Below are 18,291 nucleotides of genomic sequence, written 5' to 3' on the forward strand. Positions count from 1 at the left end.
TCAAGGTAACAGGGTCTCATTAGAGACCAAACCTTCACTGGCTGTTCAGATTCTACTTTCTGTCCACAGCCTCCCGTGAAGCCTCACTGTTCTAATGGAGCAGGGAAGTCTGAGAGTGAAGACCATGAAAAATAAATGTAATTTCTTTTCTCTCAAATTCACATAGACTTGTACTCCCGCAGCTCTGCATTTATGCCTTCATGACAACATACCACAACTGTCCTGTGACAGCGTCGCCCTTTCACTCCACAAGTAATGTATTGAGTTCCCACCTTGTGCCATAAGCTACACCAGATGCAGGCAAAAGGCACTTATCAGTCGCTTCAATTGGAAAAAAAAAAAATTGCTGATAGGTGACTCCAAGTGACAGACTTAAATGTGCAGCTGTAATCAGCATATTTAATGGGTTTGCGTAAAATGTTGTTTCTTGAAGTAGCTGAGGGGACTTCAAAAGTCAGACGTTTAGATATGTCCATACACCTTATGCACTGGAGAAACTTACATAGTAAATAAACGAGCAACTTATTTTTTCCATAAATTAACAGGGAAGGTATTTACCATGAAAAATATCAGTTTGTCTCCATTTCATTCGCACTAGTTCCAACATAGATTTTAAAATGAATGAGGTTTAATCTAGAGGGGAAAAAAATAAACAGTAAGGAAGAATTACCACATTTTCATCATAAAGCCTCATGCAAACAGGAGTCCAGTTGGTGAAGGATAAAGTCCAAGTCCAAGGCTGGAGATGGGCACGTTCCTGTGTCTGCACACAGATGACAAAACTAAGGACGTCAGGACATCTTTGCTTACAGACTTACATTTGGTGCCTCTGTCATTCTTCCTAGGTTCTCCTGCTTGGAGATACTGATGGAAGAGTTAGGAGGAGAGAACATTACCCTTTGGGTCAGAGGCAGAGTGAGGCAGAAAGAGGGAAAGGGTGAATGGCCAACAACTGAGCATGGACAAATGAGTGTGCGTGAGAAAGCTCAAATTCTCTTCATTTTATTGGGGATCTGGTTTGACAGATAACAACTTGAAACTACTTGCCTTGGAAACCAGGGGAAAACCTTTACTTTCATGTTTATATGATCGTTCAATTTCCCCCACTAAAAAGTGAAATGTAACTTCTTATCTCAAGAAAGCTATAGGTAATATAGAAATCTTAAATCCAAATCGAGATGTAACATGGTGAATATCCACATAATGCCATTAGCTATGAACTGTAATGTTCGCTGCTAATCACAGCCAGTGGCTTACATTCAAAGAGCATCTGTGCTTTCAAATTGTCCAGAACGTTTGCCAAGACTCACTACTGTCAGCATCACTCTTCTGATAAGACGGAGCACCAGGCTCCAGAAAGAAGACCCTACGTAGAGCAGGCGGCTCAGACAGCTGCTAGACAGCCTGGTAGATAAAGCTCAAGTCTGGAGTTGCTTTTCAACCTAAAGATTTTGACTTTCCTCTGACATCCTTTGGAGGAGTCTGGATATTGGGGTGAAAACAAAAGTGGCCAGGATTGACATAAACAAACAAAAGAAGGAAACAAAAAAAGAAACAAAAAACTTGAAATCCTTGGTCTTCTGTTAATCTTTTTGAAGCAACTGTTTGCACAGAAAAGAATCCTCAACACTTAGAGGAGTTGTTAATCACGGTGAAATATTTGCAGCAGTCTTCAAATGTAAAATAATGTACACATGTAAATACAGAAGTGTGTTTCTGTGCAGGGGAAAGAGAGTTGTCTGCACTAGGACCTCACCTTACCCCTCTCGTCTGAATTTTTGTCTTTCATCCTTCTGTTTGAGATACCAGCGGGAAGTTGAGATGGCTGGAGAGGTCGAGTCTTCCTTCCCCTGGGCCAAAAGTTTAAACCCCGCTGTGTTCTACTAAATGTAAATATAATCTTCCATGTTCTTGCAAACTGGCTCTATTCCTGGCTTTTGTGTTTTGAGGATATGTTAAACACTGTAAGCTGACCATCTCCAAGCTCAGTGTCTGTTTTCCCCTTCTCAGTAGCTGAATCCTGAATTTATTTGGGAAACCCATACACACAGCTAGAAAGGTAAGTTCTCTTAGCCTTCCTTGCAGCTAGATGTGACCAAGTGACCAGACGTTGACCAATGAGGTGCAAATGGAAGGGTTGAATGATACCTCCAGGAGGTCCTTCATAGAGAGGAAGATGTTCTGAACCTTTATTGTTTTTCCTACATAGAAAGCAAATGTAATGACTGGAGTCCCTGCAGCCATTTTGGACTACAAAGTGATCTTGAGAAGGAAGCCAAGATAACAGAAGGAGCATGTGTCACTGATACCATGGAACACACTACCAGTCCGAAATGCTACATCCAGACTTTTTTTTTACTAAGAGGTAAATCTTTATTTTTATAAGCCATTTATCACATGTGGGACCTAATCTCAGCAGATATACCTGGGAAACTGTTGAAGGAAACACTGAAATAGTAAGCACTGGGTGTACCAAATACAATAGCAAACGTATCTACAATGCAATTAACAATGGCAACAGTTTACCTTTTAAGGGCTCTGAGTAGCCTTGTATGTAGAGATGGCTTGTCACCAAACAAACCCAGGGTAATGTACGTATGTCTAGTAAGCATTTGCAAGGGTACCATACTTAAAGATGCTGGAAGGCTCAGAAATCATGTTTTATGTTGAATGATTACCGAAATGCACTGATGACGTTGTAGATACTTCACAGTATTAGAGTTTTCAGTTGTGAGGATGTAAAAATTCATTTAAAGGATGTGTTTTTAATTAATGAGACATCATTTTATTGCGTGCTTGCTGTATGCCAGGCATTGGGCAGAAAACACCTGCGTAATCTTGTTTAATCTTTATGAGTGCATACTATTATTATTCTCACTTAACAAATAGGCAAATAGAGGGGATAAATTACTTGGCCAAGGTCATGTGGCAAAGCTGGAAATCAAACCAAGGCCAGGTCCGATTACAGAGCCTGTTACGAAACACCGTACTATAGCATTTTCCATGTTTCTTTTTTTCTACTCTTGATCATCCTATAAATTCTCCATCAAGCCACGTAGAATGGCTGTCCCTATTTTGTATAAATTACAAAGGTGAAACCCAGAGCAGGCCTGTTCATCCTTAAGGCACATGTACGTAATCATGGTGTGGAGAGTTCGGACCCCAGGGACAGAGAGCCAAAGCCCTTCTCAGCAAACTGACCTGGTCTCCTCCTCAACTGCAGTGTAGCTCTTTAAATTGAAAGAAACATCAAGGGTCATGGATACTCAGTCTGGGAAAACTAGAACCACCACTGACTTAGGACAGGCAGCCGTATATACGTTGTTATATTTTAATCAGAATCAGACATTAAACGGCATAAAACACGCCACATAGCTCTTTGCGGTTCCAAATCTCATGAACTTCACACCCAAACATGACAAGCAGTTTTCAGCATTATTTTGACCAGCCTCCCCTATTCCCAAAGGAGATTTAAAAAGTAACAATGTAAAAAAAAGTTAAGGGCAAGGTATCGTAGTACCATAGCTAATAACCAACCAGTTGTTTACCAGTGGCTGCGGCTCCACCCGGAAAGCCGCCGAGCTGCACTTGCTGTCAAACAAGCGGTTAGCGATTCGTTCCCTGGGTGATTGTCCCTGAAGGTCAGCCGTGCTCTGATGACACCGTAGGCACTTTAAGTGGGGGGAGTTACCTTCTCCAGTGTGCGTCCAACAAAACGTTTGGCTCTCAAAGGCAGGGTAAAGAAGTGACAGTCACACAAACAGAAGCTTCTGTGCGTGTGTGCCGTTGGGACGAGGCGCTGGCCTTTGGGCGCATCCCCGACCAGACCCACCCGTCCCGGGGGGCAGGGCAGCTGGGTGGGTGGCGGCAGGACGTTTCCTTTCTGGACACCCGGCACCACGACCTACGCTGGGTTTTGTTCTCGTGCCCGGAGTGACAGCCCATCTCCACCGGCCTGCTCTCGACAGGCCACAGACTCGCCATCATCAGAACAGGTGCTGGCTGTAAACAACAGCGCCCGCGAGGAGGCAGCCGCCCGGGGGCCCTGGCTCGGCGGCCCGCGTGAGGCTCGTCCCCTAATCCACCGCGTCCACATCTTCCCCTGCCGTCGCCGCTTCCAGAGCTGCGAGGGCTTCTGCCACGTCCGCGTCCTCGTCCCCCACCTCCCCACTCCTGTCTCCAGCCGGGCCCCCACGCTCAGGGTAATCTGGGGCTGGCATCTGGAGGACGCGGGCTGGCACCTGCAGGGCAGGGCATTCTGCCTCGGAAGGGGCTCGAGCGTCTCCGTTGTGGGGGACCCGGGTCTCTTCTGCGTCCCGCAGCGCAGAGGCCTGTGCCCTGGCGCCCCCTCCGTCGAGAAAGGGCTGCGCCGGGTGCATGCTGTCCGCGGGACTGGCCCAGGACCCCCGGCCACCCTGGTGGGGCCCAGGATCCCCCGTGGGCTGCACAGCTGCCGCGGGGCCAATGCCATTGGTGGTGCCGCCGGGGTCCCCGTGAGGGAGTGCGCCTGGGTGAGGCCAGCCGGGCTCCTGCGGCCCAGCTGTTCTGCTTCTGCTCACACTCCTCTTCAGAGCCTCTCTGGGCACCGCATTTGTATGCACCAGGGCTTCGGGGCTCTGTTTGCCTTTCAATTTAACGGGGCCGTCTTCGTCTAACTTGCAGCTGCTCACTTCGTTGACATAGCCAGGGGAGGGCACTTGAACCGGATCGAAGAGATAGCTGGGGTGAGAATAATGAAGCTCAGTCAGGTGAATCATTCATTTTATTAATAACTTGCTTAATCACGACCTTTCATCAATACTTTCTACTATAGGATCTGCTGCTTTCTTCCCGTCCTGTTAATTTCTGTGATTACTTTTTAAAGCTTATATGTGTGTCTAAATCAAATAGATATAGTTGGTGTAAAAATATTCTGCCCCTGGAAATAGATCTTCAGAAGAAATCCAAAACAGGGCGGGAAGAAGGTAAACTACAAAGTGGTTCATAAAATTTAAAAAGAAACAAAAAGTAAACAGTAAATCAAACACATGTCCAATAATAGGGAAACAAGTGGTTAAGTTATGATGGTATATATTACCTCAATGGAATATTATACAGTCACTGGAATGATAAATGAGAAATCTGGACTAACATGAAAGATACCTATAATAAATGTTGTTTGAATAAAGCCTAAGATTACATTATGATTACAGTGGAGTAAAATGTATATACGTATATTTGTGTGTATGTATATATATATATATATATATATGTATATGTATATGTAAAAAATATATATATGTAAAAAATATATGTATACGTATACAGATACAGATAGGGAACAGAACTACAATAATAAAGATGATTTTATTTGTTAAGGAAGCAAAATCATCAGTTCATTTTTTTCCTCTTTATTTTATATAGAATTCTATTTGCTATCCAAATTTTTATGAAATAGAATCTGGACAATATTAAAAACATAGAGGTATGTGACTGCAGTGATTTGTTTTCAGTGATGCCATTTCAAATGCAGTTTACATTCTAGGCCACCTGTCCTCTTAAATGATATCCAAGGAGTTCCAAACTCTTAATTTCCTGGCAATGCTGGTTATGCCCCAAGCTGGGTAAATGCACTGAATCCATGCAGGGTCTTTAAAAGTGACTCTTCGGTAATCAAGCATTCCTCCATTCGATTGAGGTATTTTTTCAACTTTACCTTTGTATCATTTTACAGCACCTGCACCCCATCTGGATTATTTTTTGTTACCATCTGGAAAAGAAAGTATAAAAAGAAGAAAACATAATTTTAATAGAAATTTGCTTTTTCTTTCCTAGGTATTCAAAGTTAGTGGATCAGGGAGTTACTCGAATGTCTCTAGGTATTAACAATCAGTGTTTCATAGTTCTCAAGCATTTATGTCTTGTAGGTCTTTGTGCCTGACCGTTTCCCATACCCTAAGAATTAGGTATGCCATCTCCATTTTGCAAATGAGGAAATACAGGCTGAACAATACTAGGGACAGAACGGTGGGACTGAAAAGGATCTGTGCATTTTCTAGTCTACCGCCTTCTCTGGGGACACCGGAAACTAACCAGGGTGCAGCCACCGTGCAGTAGCAGGAGATGTGAGAGTGAGACGCTCCCTTTCTAGGGGATTAAAGTATTAAAGGACATCAGGATAAGGCAGCTAATCTGTGTTCCACGTTACAGACCTGAGGAGGTGATGGCCACAGTCATCACCACAAGCTTTACTTGGACTAAAAACTGCTCCTGCTTTGCCTTTTCTATCCCTGGGCCAATCCTGGCTATAATTCATCGATCCCATTTTTTTTTGCAGTTCAAGCATGTGCCCTTTTGGACTTCCTGGTGGCAGGTGGACCCAGGTCTGTGTTGCTCTCCTTTCCCCCCTGTCCACTGTCCCTCACCCTTTCCCAAGGTTGCATTATTTTTCTGATAATTGCCCTCTGAATAAAGTCTTCTCTTCATGTAAAAACCAACCAACCACATTGTACTGGTCTGAAAATCCTAAAAATGAGTGTGAGAGAATCTTTAAGTTGTTCTCCATTTCTAATATCTACAACCTTTAAAAAGACAAGCCAATAACATAATCTAAAGCTCCAGTCCCTTTGTCTCTATAAGACGCATTCACTTGGAAGAGAGAGATCATTCATTGCTGGCTGTGTCACTGCCTCCCTTGTTCTCTTTCTTTTCTTCTTTCAGTCATGAATGAATTTCCCAGGATTCTACTTCATAAGCCTTTACCACAGAGAAAGAGCCTAAGAAGTACAGACTTGTTGGTTGGTTATAGGGGACTAGGTTTACCTTGATAGATCAAATCCACAAATAACCTCCTACGGAGGACTGATGGCCTCCCCCCCCACACCAAAGATAATCCACATCCTAATCTCTGAAACTTGTGAATGCTACCTCATATGCCAAAAAAATAAATCTTTGCAGACGTGATCACAGATCTGAGGTGGGGAGATTTGCTTGGATCATCTAGTTCAGAGCCCAACTTTGCCTCTTACTGGCTGTGTGACTTTGGGCCTCAGTTACAGTATTTCATCTGTAAATGGGGATAACATATCTAGTGCATGGCATTGTTGGGGATTATACGAGTTAATATTCATAATAAGCATATACTTATTACTCAGCATATACTTATTAAAGCACTGTGCTTTAAAAAAAAATGATGGAGGCCCCACTCCTAAGAAAGATGCAATCTAGTTGCCATGACATGGACATACAAACAAGAGCATTAAGAACACTAAGGAATACTTGTTTCTTGCTTAAGGGCCAAAGGGTATATTTCTATCAAACTGTGGCACCAATTGAAAGACACAAACCCCAAGTGAGTAGAAGTCCCACAGAGAAATCATTGGAGTTTAGCCAGTAATATGTGTGTACAACCTTTTCCTTCTTAAATTACTCCATTTGCAAAGCCCAGGATTTTGTGTTCAGCCTCTGCTCCCCATTTGTGTCCATTTTCTGCTAATAATTCGTATATCAGCTGGATGAATAGGATAAAAAGTACTACGTGAACCTCACCCCCAGGTCTCCCCCTTCCACACCCTGCTCTAAAATCCTGCCCCCTTCCATGCTGGCAGTACCTTTGTTTATCTTGGGTGCTAAAACAAAACAAAACAAAGCAAAACAAACAAAAAGCCCCAACCAGCCAGGATAGAGGGCCCAAAGAAAAAGGAAAAAAAGGCTTTGAAGTGTTTGAGAGAAGGCAGACTGTGGGTCAAAATAAAGCAATTGAAGCAATTGTGAAATATTAATCATTGGAAAAGATCAGATAGGTCCACTTTAGGATGGTGAGTTTAAGAGCTGTCCAAAGGGAAGGGTTTCTTCTGAAAGAAAGGCACGTCGTGAGTGACACCTTGTGTTCCCAGTGTCGCAGAGACTAAGGTCAACTTTGGGGAACGCTCGCCAGGCTGGAGCTGGAGAATCTGTCCCCACCCTCTGCTGCTGTGGCTGTGGTCACACAAGCAACATGTGCCGAGAAGCACTGACGCTAAGATTTCATAGCCCAACTCCAGAGCCACTTTTTCCTCGTTTCTTATATAATTCACACACCACCTGTGGCTTTTAGGCTCCCCTCCCTTTCCCCGACGTAAACCACAGGATCTATATTTTTCTTCAAAGCCATGTAATTATAAAGGATGTTTCAGTGGTTCTCCCTTTTCAGGATCAAGTTTCCGTTGGCTTCTCGCCCCCACTGCCTCCCTCTAGGGCACACCACATGGGTTTACCTACAGACCTGGTTGCGGACCAGAGGGCTATGCTCTGCGCCTCTCCCAAGGTCCACGGAGGCAGCCTCTTCCCGGTTAGAGGTTCTGCCCTCTCTCACCTGGCCCCGTGTTTTCCTTCCCCAGGGACATTCCTTCTCTCAGTGAGACTGGCTGTAGCGTCTGAGGTTGTGTGACCACTGAAGCAAAGGGTGGGGACTAATGTAGTTACACCCAAGCCCCTGCCTGCCCACATCTACAATTATTCTTCCTTATAGGATGATTCCTAATGTCAAATTCAATTTATTTCTCTGTTCATATGTCACTCCCACATTTACTAGGCTGGTGCAAAAGTAATTACATTTTTTTGCAATTATTTTTAACCTTTTAAACGGCATTAATACGTTTGCACCAATCTAATACATCTTGCTTTTCGTGAGGTGGTCTCCCATTGCCAGATGCAAAAAGGAAACACCCCTTGTCCAGCGTGACATATGGAAATGGAAAAAATATATGTCCTTTTGAAGACTGAGTTCAAAATGGGCAGCCTATCTACTTCCTCTGCCCTCCCCCCTCCTTCCACCCCACTGACGACAGCTAGCTTAAAGGTGAGAAATCAGCTGTCAGTTGCCCTTTATTACTCAACAGAATCAAAATTTGCTTTCTCTTTGGAGTATAAAAAAGGAACAGAAAAGCAAAGGGCAAATCCTTCACCACCATCACCTTGTTTACACGGAGGAAAAGCAAATACCGTTAGGGTCGTGTATCCATCACCACTGGCACCTGCCTGCTCCTGGAGTCCTGTGTTGGGGGTTGACTCTGTCCTGTGTTTTGTGTTGAAGTTAAACAGTCCCGTCCTTGAAGATGGACCTAGCAATGTCCCACCAGTTACCAGTCAAGTTTCTTGCTGAGAAGAAGGGGGGAGGCTGGGGCGAGCCAGGAGTTTGCTAACCAGGCAGAGAAACTGAGTTTTTACCAGGAAATCAAGGGAATGTAGAACAAGGCTCTATCCAGCGGGCGAGGACTGCCATTGTAGATTAGGTAATGGTATTAAATCAACATTCATTTCCTGATTTCAGTCATTGTACCGGGGTTATATAAGAAAATGCCCTTGTTCTTAGGAAATACAGAGTTAAGTATTTAGGAGTAAGGAGCAGGGGATCTGAAACTTATTAAAATGATTCAGGGAAAAAAATGTATGTGTGTGTGAGTAAAAAGAGTAAGAGAAGAATGAAGCTAATGTAGTAAATGTTAACATTTGGGAAGTTTGGGTAGAGGATATGTGGGGATTCTTTGTGCTTTTCTTGTAACTTTCCTGTATGTCTGAAATAATGTCAAAAGAAAAAGTTAAAAGAGAAAAAAAGAAGTGTAAAGGAGCTCATCAAAATGCCACAGACCTTTCTGAATTTAGCTGTCCTTTTGAGTATGCACTGAAGACTGTTTCTCAATAGCTAGTCCCAGGCCCACAACCCTCAAGGCACATGTGTGGTTCCTGTCCTCAGGCTGCTGCATCTGAGATAGGGACTTCTGGTCTCATGCCATGGAGTTTGTCAGCTGTCTGCCCACCCTACTCCACCCACGCTCCTCATAGGCAATGCCTAACCCGGCTCAGTGGCCAGCTCACACAGAATACTTCCTACTTGTTATTCAAAGGAAGGATAGCTGGTGAGTGACAGGTGAGAATGAATGAGTGACGGGTACGACACTGTAGAAGTTATTATTCCAATAGAGGGTCTTCCTTTCCATGATCAAATTCACACTGCCCTGTGGTCCAAAACAAAAAGCTAAGTGCATGCACTGAGAGAGAGGGGTGGGACCGTGGTTTCCCCATCCGTGTTTGGGAAACAGCAAAACCTCTCTTAAGCAATTCCAAGGTCAAGGCTATTCTGCTTCAGGGGCTCTATTCACCGAGCTTTTAAAGCAGCTGCTGGAAAGTGGTTTGAATTTATAGACGCTGGTCTGCTTGGAAGAGAGACAGAATAAAATTAAATGTTTAAATTATAGCTCCGTTTTGAACCAACTGGCCAACAATGTTTCTAGAAAACCATTGGGATTTCACGTAACTTAGTCAGCTGGTGAAGCTGACCAATATTTAGTGAGTCGTTTCTGAGCACTGAGCTCCTGCATGCAAGAGGAATGAATGAAAATACCGTGTTTCCCCCAAAATAAGACCTAACGGAAAATAAGCCCTAGCATGATTTTTCAGGAGGACATCCCCTGAACATAAACCCTAATGCGTCTTTTAGAGCAAAACTTAATATAAGACCTGGTCTTATTTTCGGGGAAACATGGAATCTATTAGGCCTGAAGGAACTACCGGCTGCTTTATACAAGTGACTAAAGGCTGCCTGCCCAACTTCACAGTCAATACTCAATCTGTAGTTGAAAAAGGACAAGAAGATAAATTCTTGATTACCCAATCTATTTCCTTGGCAGAACCACTACAACCTTTCTGGGCAGGCTTTGAAAACTCTCTGGGACAGATTATTCTGATGTGCTTTCCTTTCTCCTAACGAGGCTGAGCTTCAGTGACTTTGGAGAACCTGAAAGACTATTTTAAGACCTTTATCAGCACCAGCAAACAGTCTCTTTTATGCCTTCTCAACAGGTGATGCAGTATGATATAAATGTTAGCATCACCGAGAACTGGCTTTGATGGGATGTTTGTGCGTAGATGTGTTTGTAGGTCCTCCCACTCTCCCAAAAGGGTTCCCTGGTCAGATAGTGTTGGGAATAGCAGAGAGTAAAGATGAACACATTCATAGTTATGAGAAAGAACTATTTTACTTTGTTTAACCCAGGATTTCCCCAAATTATATGACCACAGAACCTGTTTTTTGTCCCCCCCCCACGAAAGACTTCTTAACCAACAAAACCTGTATTTTGTGGAATATGTTGAGGAAAACAACTGCCGAAATGACAGTCCCAATCATCAGAGGGAGTTGCGTGCCCTGAGCTAACAGTGTAATGTGGTGTTTGGGGGAACTCAGCCAGGCAAAGTCTGTGCCAGGTGTCCTGACAGCGGCTCCCTCGCCAACAACCTCGGAGACATGAGAAAGCTGTTGAATCTTTTGATTCTTCCATCTCTCAACATGAGTCCATGACATCAAAGCTCTCGCCCACATCCAACAATCTAAATGGTGAATCGAGAAAGAAGGGGAATTCTTTAACTTGGTTTTACGTAGTTACCTCATTGAATCCTGAGACCTATACTGTCAAGCAGGCACCAATATGACCCTTTTGCAGGTGGGGAACCCCGCTCAATGGTTTGTAAACCACCCCATCATGCTACTGTTGAGGTGTGTTTGGGTTTGAAGTCCACACTCACCTACCCATGGTCCTAACTGGATGTAAGAAGCTTTTCCTACTGTTCCCTCCCTCTAGGCCCCAAGTTCTCCGTCTCATTCCCTCAAGTCTGCAGCTGTCTGGTAGACGTCTCCTCGGCCTCTCTGCCAGGAGGAACTGCTAGAGTCTTGAGATGGGGAGACAGTGTAACAACCATGTCCCTGGGAGGGATGAGGACTCAGGTGGGGGGACCCTGTGAGGGAGGAGGAGGTGCATCTGCTGAACCCCCCTCTCCACTGGAATGGGCCAGGGGAAGTGCAGATTACTTGGCCGGAGGGCTCCCCGTGGGTCCCAGAGCACTGGTGGGTCTTGGCCTCCCGGTAGATCTGTATTTTAATAGGAAACGATGTAAAAATTATGTTTTCAGGAGCCAAAGGAATCAGTTTCTGAGGGTGAAATGTCAGGGTTGAAGTTGGTATTTCTTTCTTTTTTTTTTTTTTTTAATTTATTGGGGAAGCGGAACAGGACTTTATTGGGGAACAGTGTGTATTTTTCCAGGATTTTTTCCAAGTTGTTGTCTTTTCAATCTTAGTTGTGGAGGGTGCAGCTCAGCTCCAGGTCCAGTTGCCGTTGCTAGTTGCGCAGCCCACCATCCCTTGTGGGAGTCGAACAAGCAACCTTATGGTTGAGAGGACGCGCTCCAACCAACTGAGCCATCCGGGAGCTCAGCTCAAGGTGCCGTGTTCAATCATTAGTTGCAGGGGGCCCTGCCCACCATCCCTTGCGGGAAATCGAACTGGCAGACTTGTGGTTGAGAGCCCACTGGCCCATGTGGGAATCGAACCGGCAGCCTTCGGCGTTAGGAGCACGGAGCTCCAAACACCTGAGCCACTGGGCCGGCCCCCGAAGTTGGTATTTCTTGATGAAAGGCTGCCCTGGGTCCATGCAAACCGTGTTTCCCTGAAAATAAGACCTAGCCAGACCATCAGCTCTAATGCGGCTTTTGGAGAAAAATTAATAGAAGACCCTGTCTTATTTTACTATAAGACCATGTATAACATAACATAACAATATAACATAACATAACATAACATAACAAAACAACATAACACCAGGTCTTCTATTAATTTTTGCTCCAAAAAACATATTAATGCTGATGGTTCGGCCAGGTCTTACTTTCGGGAAAAATGGAATTTATTTAAAAGGTTGCCTCGCTGTCCTTTTCCAAGGCTGGTGCTGTTCACCTGAACAGGTGTCTACACTGTTCTTATGGCATCTCCATTGCATCAACTCTAAGGAATAAGCCAGGTCCTGGTCTCATGACCTTACTGCTGCTAGGTGTACAGGACTCTTGATTTCTGTGTCAAATGGGGAAACAATACGTTTTTTTTAATACCATAATGGTAATGTCATTCCATTTTTATTTCCTATGGTCCTTATACTAGCATTTACAATCATGTTGATGAATCCTATAAACATTTCATATGATATTTTCCTCTATTCAAGATCTGATAACTTGTCTTTTTCTTTTCTGATGTCATTAGTCTGTGGTCCTTAAGACAGATTTTATTCATGAATTGTCACCATTGTTGTCACCATTGTGCCTTCACTGACGTCCACTGAACCTCTGGTATATATCAGACTCTGTGCTAGGTTCTGGGGACAAAATGGTATCCTGAGTGTTCCCTGAGAAAATTTAACACTTGTGTGCGTGTATGTGCACGTGTGCGCGCGAAGTGGGATGGAATTTATATAAACATTCAGGAGGATTCATCGTAACACACTGGCAGTTCAGCAGAGTGGTTACATGAAAAATCTAGAGTTGTGGGTTCCAATTCCACCTCCACCACTTATTAGCTTTCTGACCTTTAGGCAGATTTTTAAGCCTCTGAGAGCATTAGTTGTCTAATCTGCAAAATGGTAATAATAATTCCTGTTTGTCAGGCTTGTTTTGAAAATCAGATCAGACAAAAGCATGTAAGGCATTTATTATAATGTCTGGCATATGGCCAGTACTTATTAATAATTATAATAAGTAGGTAACAGTTGAGTGCTTACTGTGCATCAAGTACTCTTTTAGGAACTTTCATGCCCTCGTTCATTTCAACTTTACAATTACCCTTTAAGGTGGAAACCGGTATTTTATAGATAAGTAAATGGACATAAAAGTTAGAAAGTGGTACAGTATAGCTATTATTAATGCTGTTGCTATTGTCTCTATTAATATTTCCTGATTATATTATATATGTTTATATTATATAATATTTATATAATTATGTGTATCTGTAATACAATATTTCCTATTAATTGGTAGGTTCTGTTGTTTTCCGAGTCCACTGGATTACACAATAAGAAGCAGCCTGTGATCCAGTAGTTTTTCTTTTTGCGAAAGGGAACTGGATCCTCTTGATTTGGGCTCTGACTGAATTTCATAGGTGTGGTTTTATCCGTTTACCACCAGATGGCAGTACATGGTGGTTATTTAATCTAATTTCAAGAGTGACTTGGTATGAGAAAGGCCTCAGAAAAACATGAGAATTGGAGCACAAGTAGTGTAGGTGTGTTGCCATGTGGCAAAGTTAGACAGTAGGTGACATGGTAAAGACTTCAGACAATTACTGTCACCTTTAACTCCTGGTGGCCGTGGTACCACTATATGGCAGGGCCTACTCAGCTCGGCCAGGTATGAGGTTTAATTTATAGTCTGGCCAGACCATTACGGAATCAAAGGCTCCTGCAATTCTATAGAGGTCTCTTTTGTCACAATGGCTGCTCACCAACTCCCCAAATGGCTGAGTTCAGATTGCTCCCTTGCACCTGTACATCTGGACAATAATTCTGTGGTAGAGGATGGGGGTGGAAGGCACCTGTGGGTATGGAAAGGTCCAGTTCCTCCCCCTGGGGACCCCAAAGCCCGCCCACGATGTGAGCTAGTCTTGGGTCCCCATCTTCTGAATAAGGATATTTGGCCGTGCAGCAGGAGGTAAAGATAAACCACAAAATACTTATGGCCAAATTTTTGGAAGAAGTCCATTATTTTTTTAAAAATAAATTCAGAATACTGTGTTTGAAAAGGCAAAATTTGCATGTATTAGAATTAAACAAAAGGCATACAGAAATTGTCAGGTTTGTGAGTAGCTAGTGGTCAGCCCTCTAGATGCCTCACCAGCAGCCCCAGATCCTTCTGTACGCTTGGTGGGAACTGTTTGAGGGAAAAAGTTTGAGAAACGATACAACTATTCTCTGGACTGTAATTCCTGGGAGTAGGTTCCTGTCTGGAGCAGACAAGATGCATTTCATTATTGAATAAAAACTGGGGTGTGCGTGTAGCAGCGGTGAGGATCCTGGGGGACACACAGAGGGGTAGAGGGCATGGGGTCCATAAGGAATCCACGTGGGTCTGAGTCGGCCTGATAATGTGCATTTCTAACAAACTCCAAGGTGGTGCTGGTGATGCTGTATTTAGTGGTGCCAGAATATCAGGGCAGTCCAGGCCTCTCTGCTTTGCTGTGTTGCTGGTTGCTCTAGGTGAGCTTTACTTAAAGGGGGAGGGCTAACACCTTAAGAATGCTTGTGGCTTGTGGAGTTTCTGGCAAAAAGTGAGGTACTGTGTTTCCCCGAAAATAAGACCGGGTCTTATATTAATTTTTGCTCCAAAAGACGCATTAGGGCATATTTTCAGGGGATGTCTTATTTTTTCATGTACAACAATCTACATTTATTCAAATACAGTCATGTCATCTTCTTCTGGAACATCGTCGTAATGTACTAAATGCGTCCTGGTTGATGATCTTAACTGGGGCTTATTTTCGGGGTAGGTCTTATATTCAGGGAAACACAGTAGCTATCGTCACCACTGGCCCCTTTGGTGACAAAATATATAGCCCAAATGAAGATGGCCAACATGATAATTTGGTTAGAACATAACTTGGGTCAGAAACTAAGACACATAGTCACTGTTTCCAATCTCATCCCCAACTGGTACAGTTTTATAATCCTCTTAAGTTTCTTAAACTTTTGTCTGTTTTTCAGAATTTGCTTTTAAACACTTTCTAATTTATGTCCAGTTTTTTTATTCTTCTCTGTGGGGGCTGTAACAGGGAAAAGTTAAAATAAACCAAGCGTCCAATAATAAGGGATTAATTTGAACCCAAATACTTAATAATTGGGGAACAGTTGGGAAAAACCTCAGAATTGCACTGGTCCACTGCCTTCCTGCTTCCCTTGCTTGTTTGGTTTCTCAGGGTACCACAAAGCTGAGGAACCATTGCCCTCTGGATGTTGGTAGGTCCTACCAATGGAAGGTGCTGGTAGCAGACTAGACGGGAAAGATAGGAGATGCCAGGGTAGTTTTCACTTTTGCTCTCTCTGCTTTGGACGGTATCCTGTCCGTCTCGGCAATGGCTGTATCTCCTCCACAGCCTAGATGCCCAACAGCTCCACCCTCCACGGTGCCAGTGAGAACCAAGGTGCCTGACCTTGGTTTCAGCTATTGCCCCAGCGTCTGGTTCTGTGTCGCATCCTAGGGTGGTAAGGTCTTCCTGCTTTGACCATCTCTGTGTTACTTCATCATCTCATTTGATTTCCCAGCTCTTCCAAAACCTGCATAATCCAATGGCTATATAACTTACCTCTGTTTGAAAGGAGAGGTTCCCCTTCCTGGCTAGACCTTGCCTAATACAAATAATATCCTGGCCAAGGATTTCTGGCTATGCTACCAAATAATACACAACAACAGTATTGGACTCCGCAAAAATTGGTATTGTCCACTGTACATAGTATTGCTTGCTCATGCCTGACATAGGACAGGTCACAGGAGGATGTCAACTCTGGTTGGGGAAGGGACTTTAGCCCCTCCATCATCTCCGTCAAGTTTGCTTGTCTTTCCTACCTCAAATCAGCCTGTTTGTTTCACACTGTAACTACTGGACAAGTCTCTTAGATTCCCTGCCAAGCTCCTACACTCCTCCTATATAGATATTCTAAAACTGTCCCTGGAGCAAGCATAAGCAACACAAGGACCTTCACACTCTTTTGAGTAATCTCTTGAAAATATTCAACATCTTAAATGGGTGTGAGGTATGGTGGTTAATAACTAAGTTTAGACTACGTCGGCTCACATACAGAAGGTACTCCCTATTATTTGTATAGGCGCCAGCCCGTATTACCCCATCCCTGTGATCAATTCAGTGGCAGGAAGCTGGTTTTTAATATGCCCCTCAACGCCTCAGTGAGGCTGCAGTTCAACAGCTTAATGCAAACATCTAAAACTCTTGGACTTGGTAATCCAGATCTCACCATGTGCTCCTCACTCTGCTTTTGAAGTATGTGTTGAGGAAGTCATGCACATTATCACACACAGCCCAGAAGAGAAAGTGGCTGAGATCATCTAGAGAGATGAATTAACCGTACACATAATCTCATTGAAAATGACAGATGTTCATCAATGATATGGAATTAGACATTTTCCCCAAATTCTGCTACTTGGGTAGAATCTTGCTCGCTGATGAACAGATCACGCCATTCAAGACCAAACCAAGTGTTATTGTTCAGGGACAATCACTGCAGCCCCCCAAATCAGACCCAACTGAAGTTGGGGGCAGACAGGACCTTCTGGATAGCTTTCGGTTTCTGGTAATATGATCAAGTACAGTTGGGGGAAATCCTCAGGTAACACAAGCACAGTTTATCTGAGAAGCAGATTTTAAACATCTGAAATGAAGATGATGTATTTTCACTTAACATGTGCCTCTATGTCTTTTTCATGTGGGATTTAGTGGGCTCTTTCTAGCATACTCTTGACCACATGGTAACAGTGGCATCTGACAAATCTGGTCTTGACTCAGCTTGTGGGGTAATCTACTTGACTTTGGTTCAAGTTACATAGGAAGCTTAGTGTCACCAATCTTTCATAGGGTATCTGCTTAGAAACTTCAGAGACACCCTTGGCATTAGTGCCTGACCGATTTTATTTTTACGTCCATATGACCAGAAGGACTGGTCAGAAAATATGTACGAAATCACATAGGGAGTTCAGAAGAACAAGAAGAACTTAAGAATCCAGTACCTAGAAGACAGTCTGTCTGTTGTAACTAAGGGAACGGGCTCTGGAGTTACAATCTGGATTGGCCTGTGCTAAGCTGAGTGACCTTGAGTAAATTGCTTAACTTCTCTGAATCTCAGTTTTGCCAACCATTAGATGGAGAAAATAGTAGCACTGAATTGTGCAGGGTTCCTACGAGGATCACGTGATTTAAACATGTGATGGACCTGGCAAAGTGTGTCTGGTAAGTAGTAGGTTCTTAATAAATGTTGGCTGCCATACGTGTTCATGGTTGTCGTCTGTGAAAATGTTCTTTAACTACTGGGTGCTAGTTACTTTTAAACATTCTGAATAAAAATGGGTGATGTTCTGACCAAACTCTGGGGAACCCCATGGGAATTGGTGCATGTCTCCCATCCAGGGTGTGTCTCCAATTCTAGTAAGTACCCTCATCTAGGAGGTAGGGGAAATCTGGAAGAAATCTGAAACATTTAGAAAAACTTAAGTTCTGGAAATGATGAGGACGTTTTGAAGGAGATGATATGGAGAGAAGTTTATACTTTTATACAGAAGTTTATAACTTTATACAGCCTTATGAGGTTACAAATAATGATGGCTTTAAAAGCAAGGACAGTTTCGGGTTAGATGCTTGGGAGAACTAGTTCTGGGTAATTCCTGGAGTCCTAGAGTGCCCAAGCCACAAAGCACCTTAGAGAACATCCCGCCTAAGCACCTTATCTTAAAAATGTGGAC

The 18,291-nt window shown here is 43.5% G+C and overlaps 1 protein-coding gene across 6 annotated transcripts in view; it reads right to left on the reverse strand.

Annotated features, from left to right (window-relative positions):
• Window positions 1–2,173: 2,173 nt before the first annotated feature.
• PGCKA1 (PDCD10 and GCKIII kinases associated 1) overlaps window positions 2,174–18,291 on the reverse strand; it is a 79,351-nt gene continuing 63,233 nt past the window's right edge. For all 6 annotated transcript variants that reach the window (XM_081051534.1, XM_081051539.1, XM_081051536.1 and 3 more), the window contains 2 exons: window positions 5,696–5,749; window positions 2,174–4,719 (listed from right to left, as the gene is read on the reverse strand). In XM_081051534.1, the coding sequence (XP_080907660.1) occupies window positions 4,077–4,719; window positions 5,696–5,727 (675 nt within the window). In that variant the 5' untranslated portion in view covers window positions 5,728–5,749 and the 3' untranslated portion in view covers window positions 2,174–4,076. The remainder of the gene's footprint in view (window positions 4,720–5,695; window positions 5,750–18,291) is intronic.

This window comes from Rhinolophus hipposideros (assembly GCF_964194185.1).
Source record: "Rhinolophus hipposideros genome assembly, chromosome: 1".
NCBI lineage: Eukaryota > Metazoa > Chordata > Mammalia > Chiroptera > Rhinolophidae > Rhinolophus > Rhinolophus hipposideros.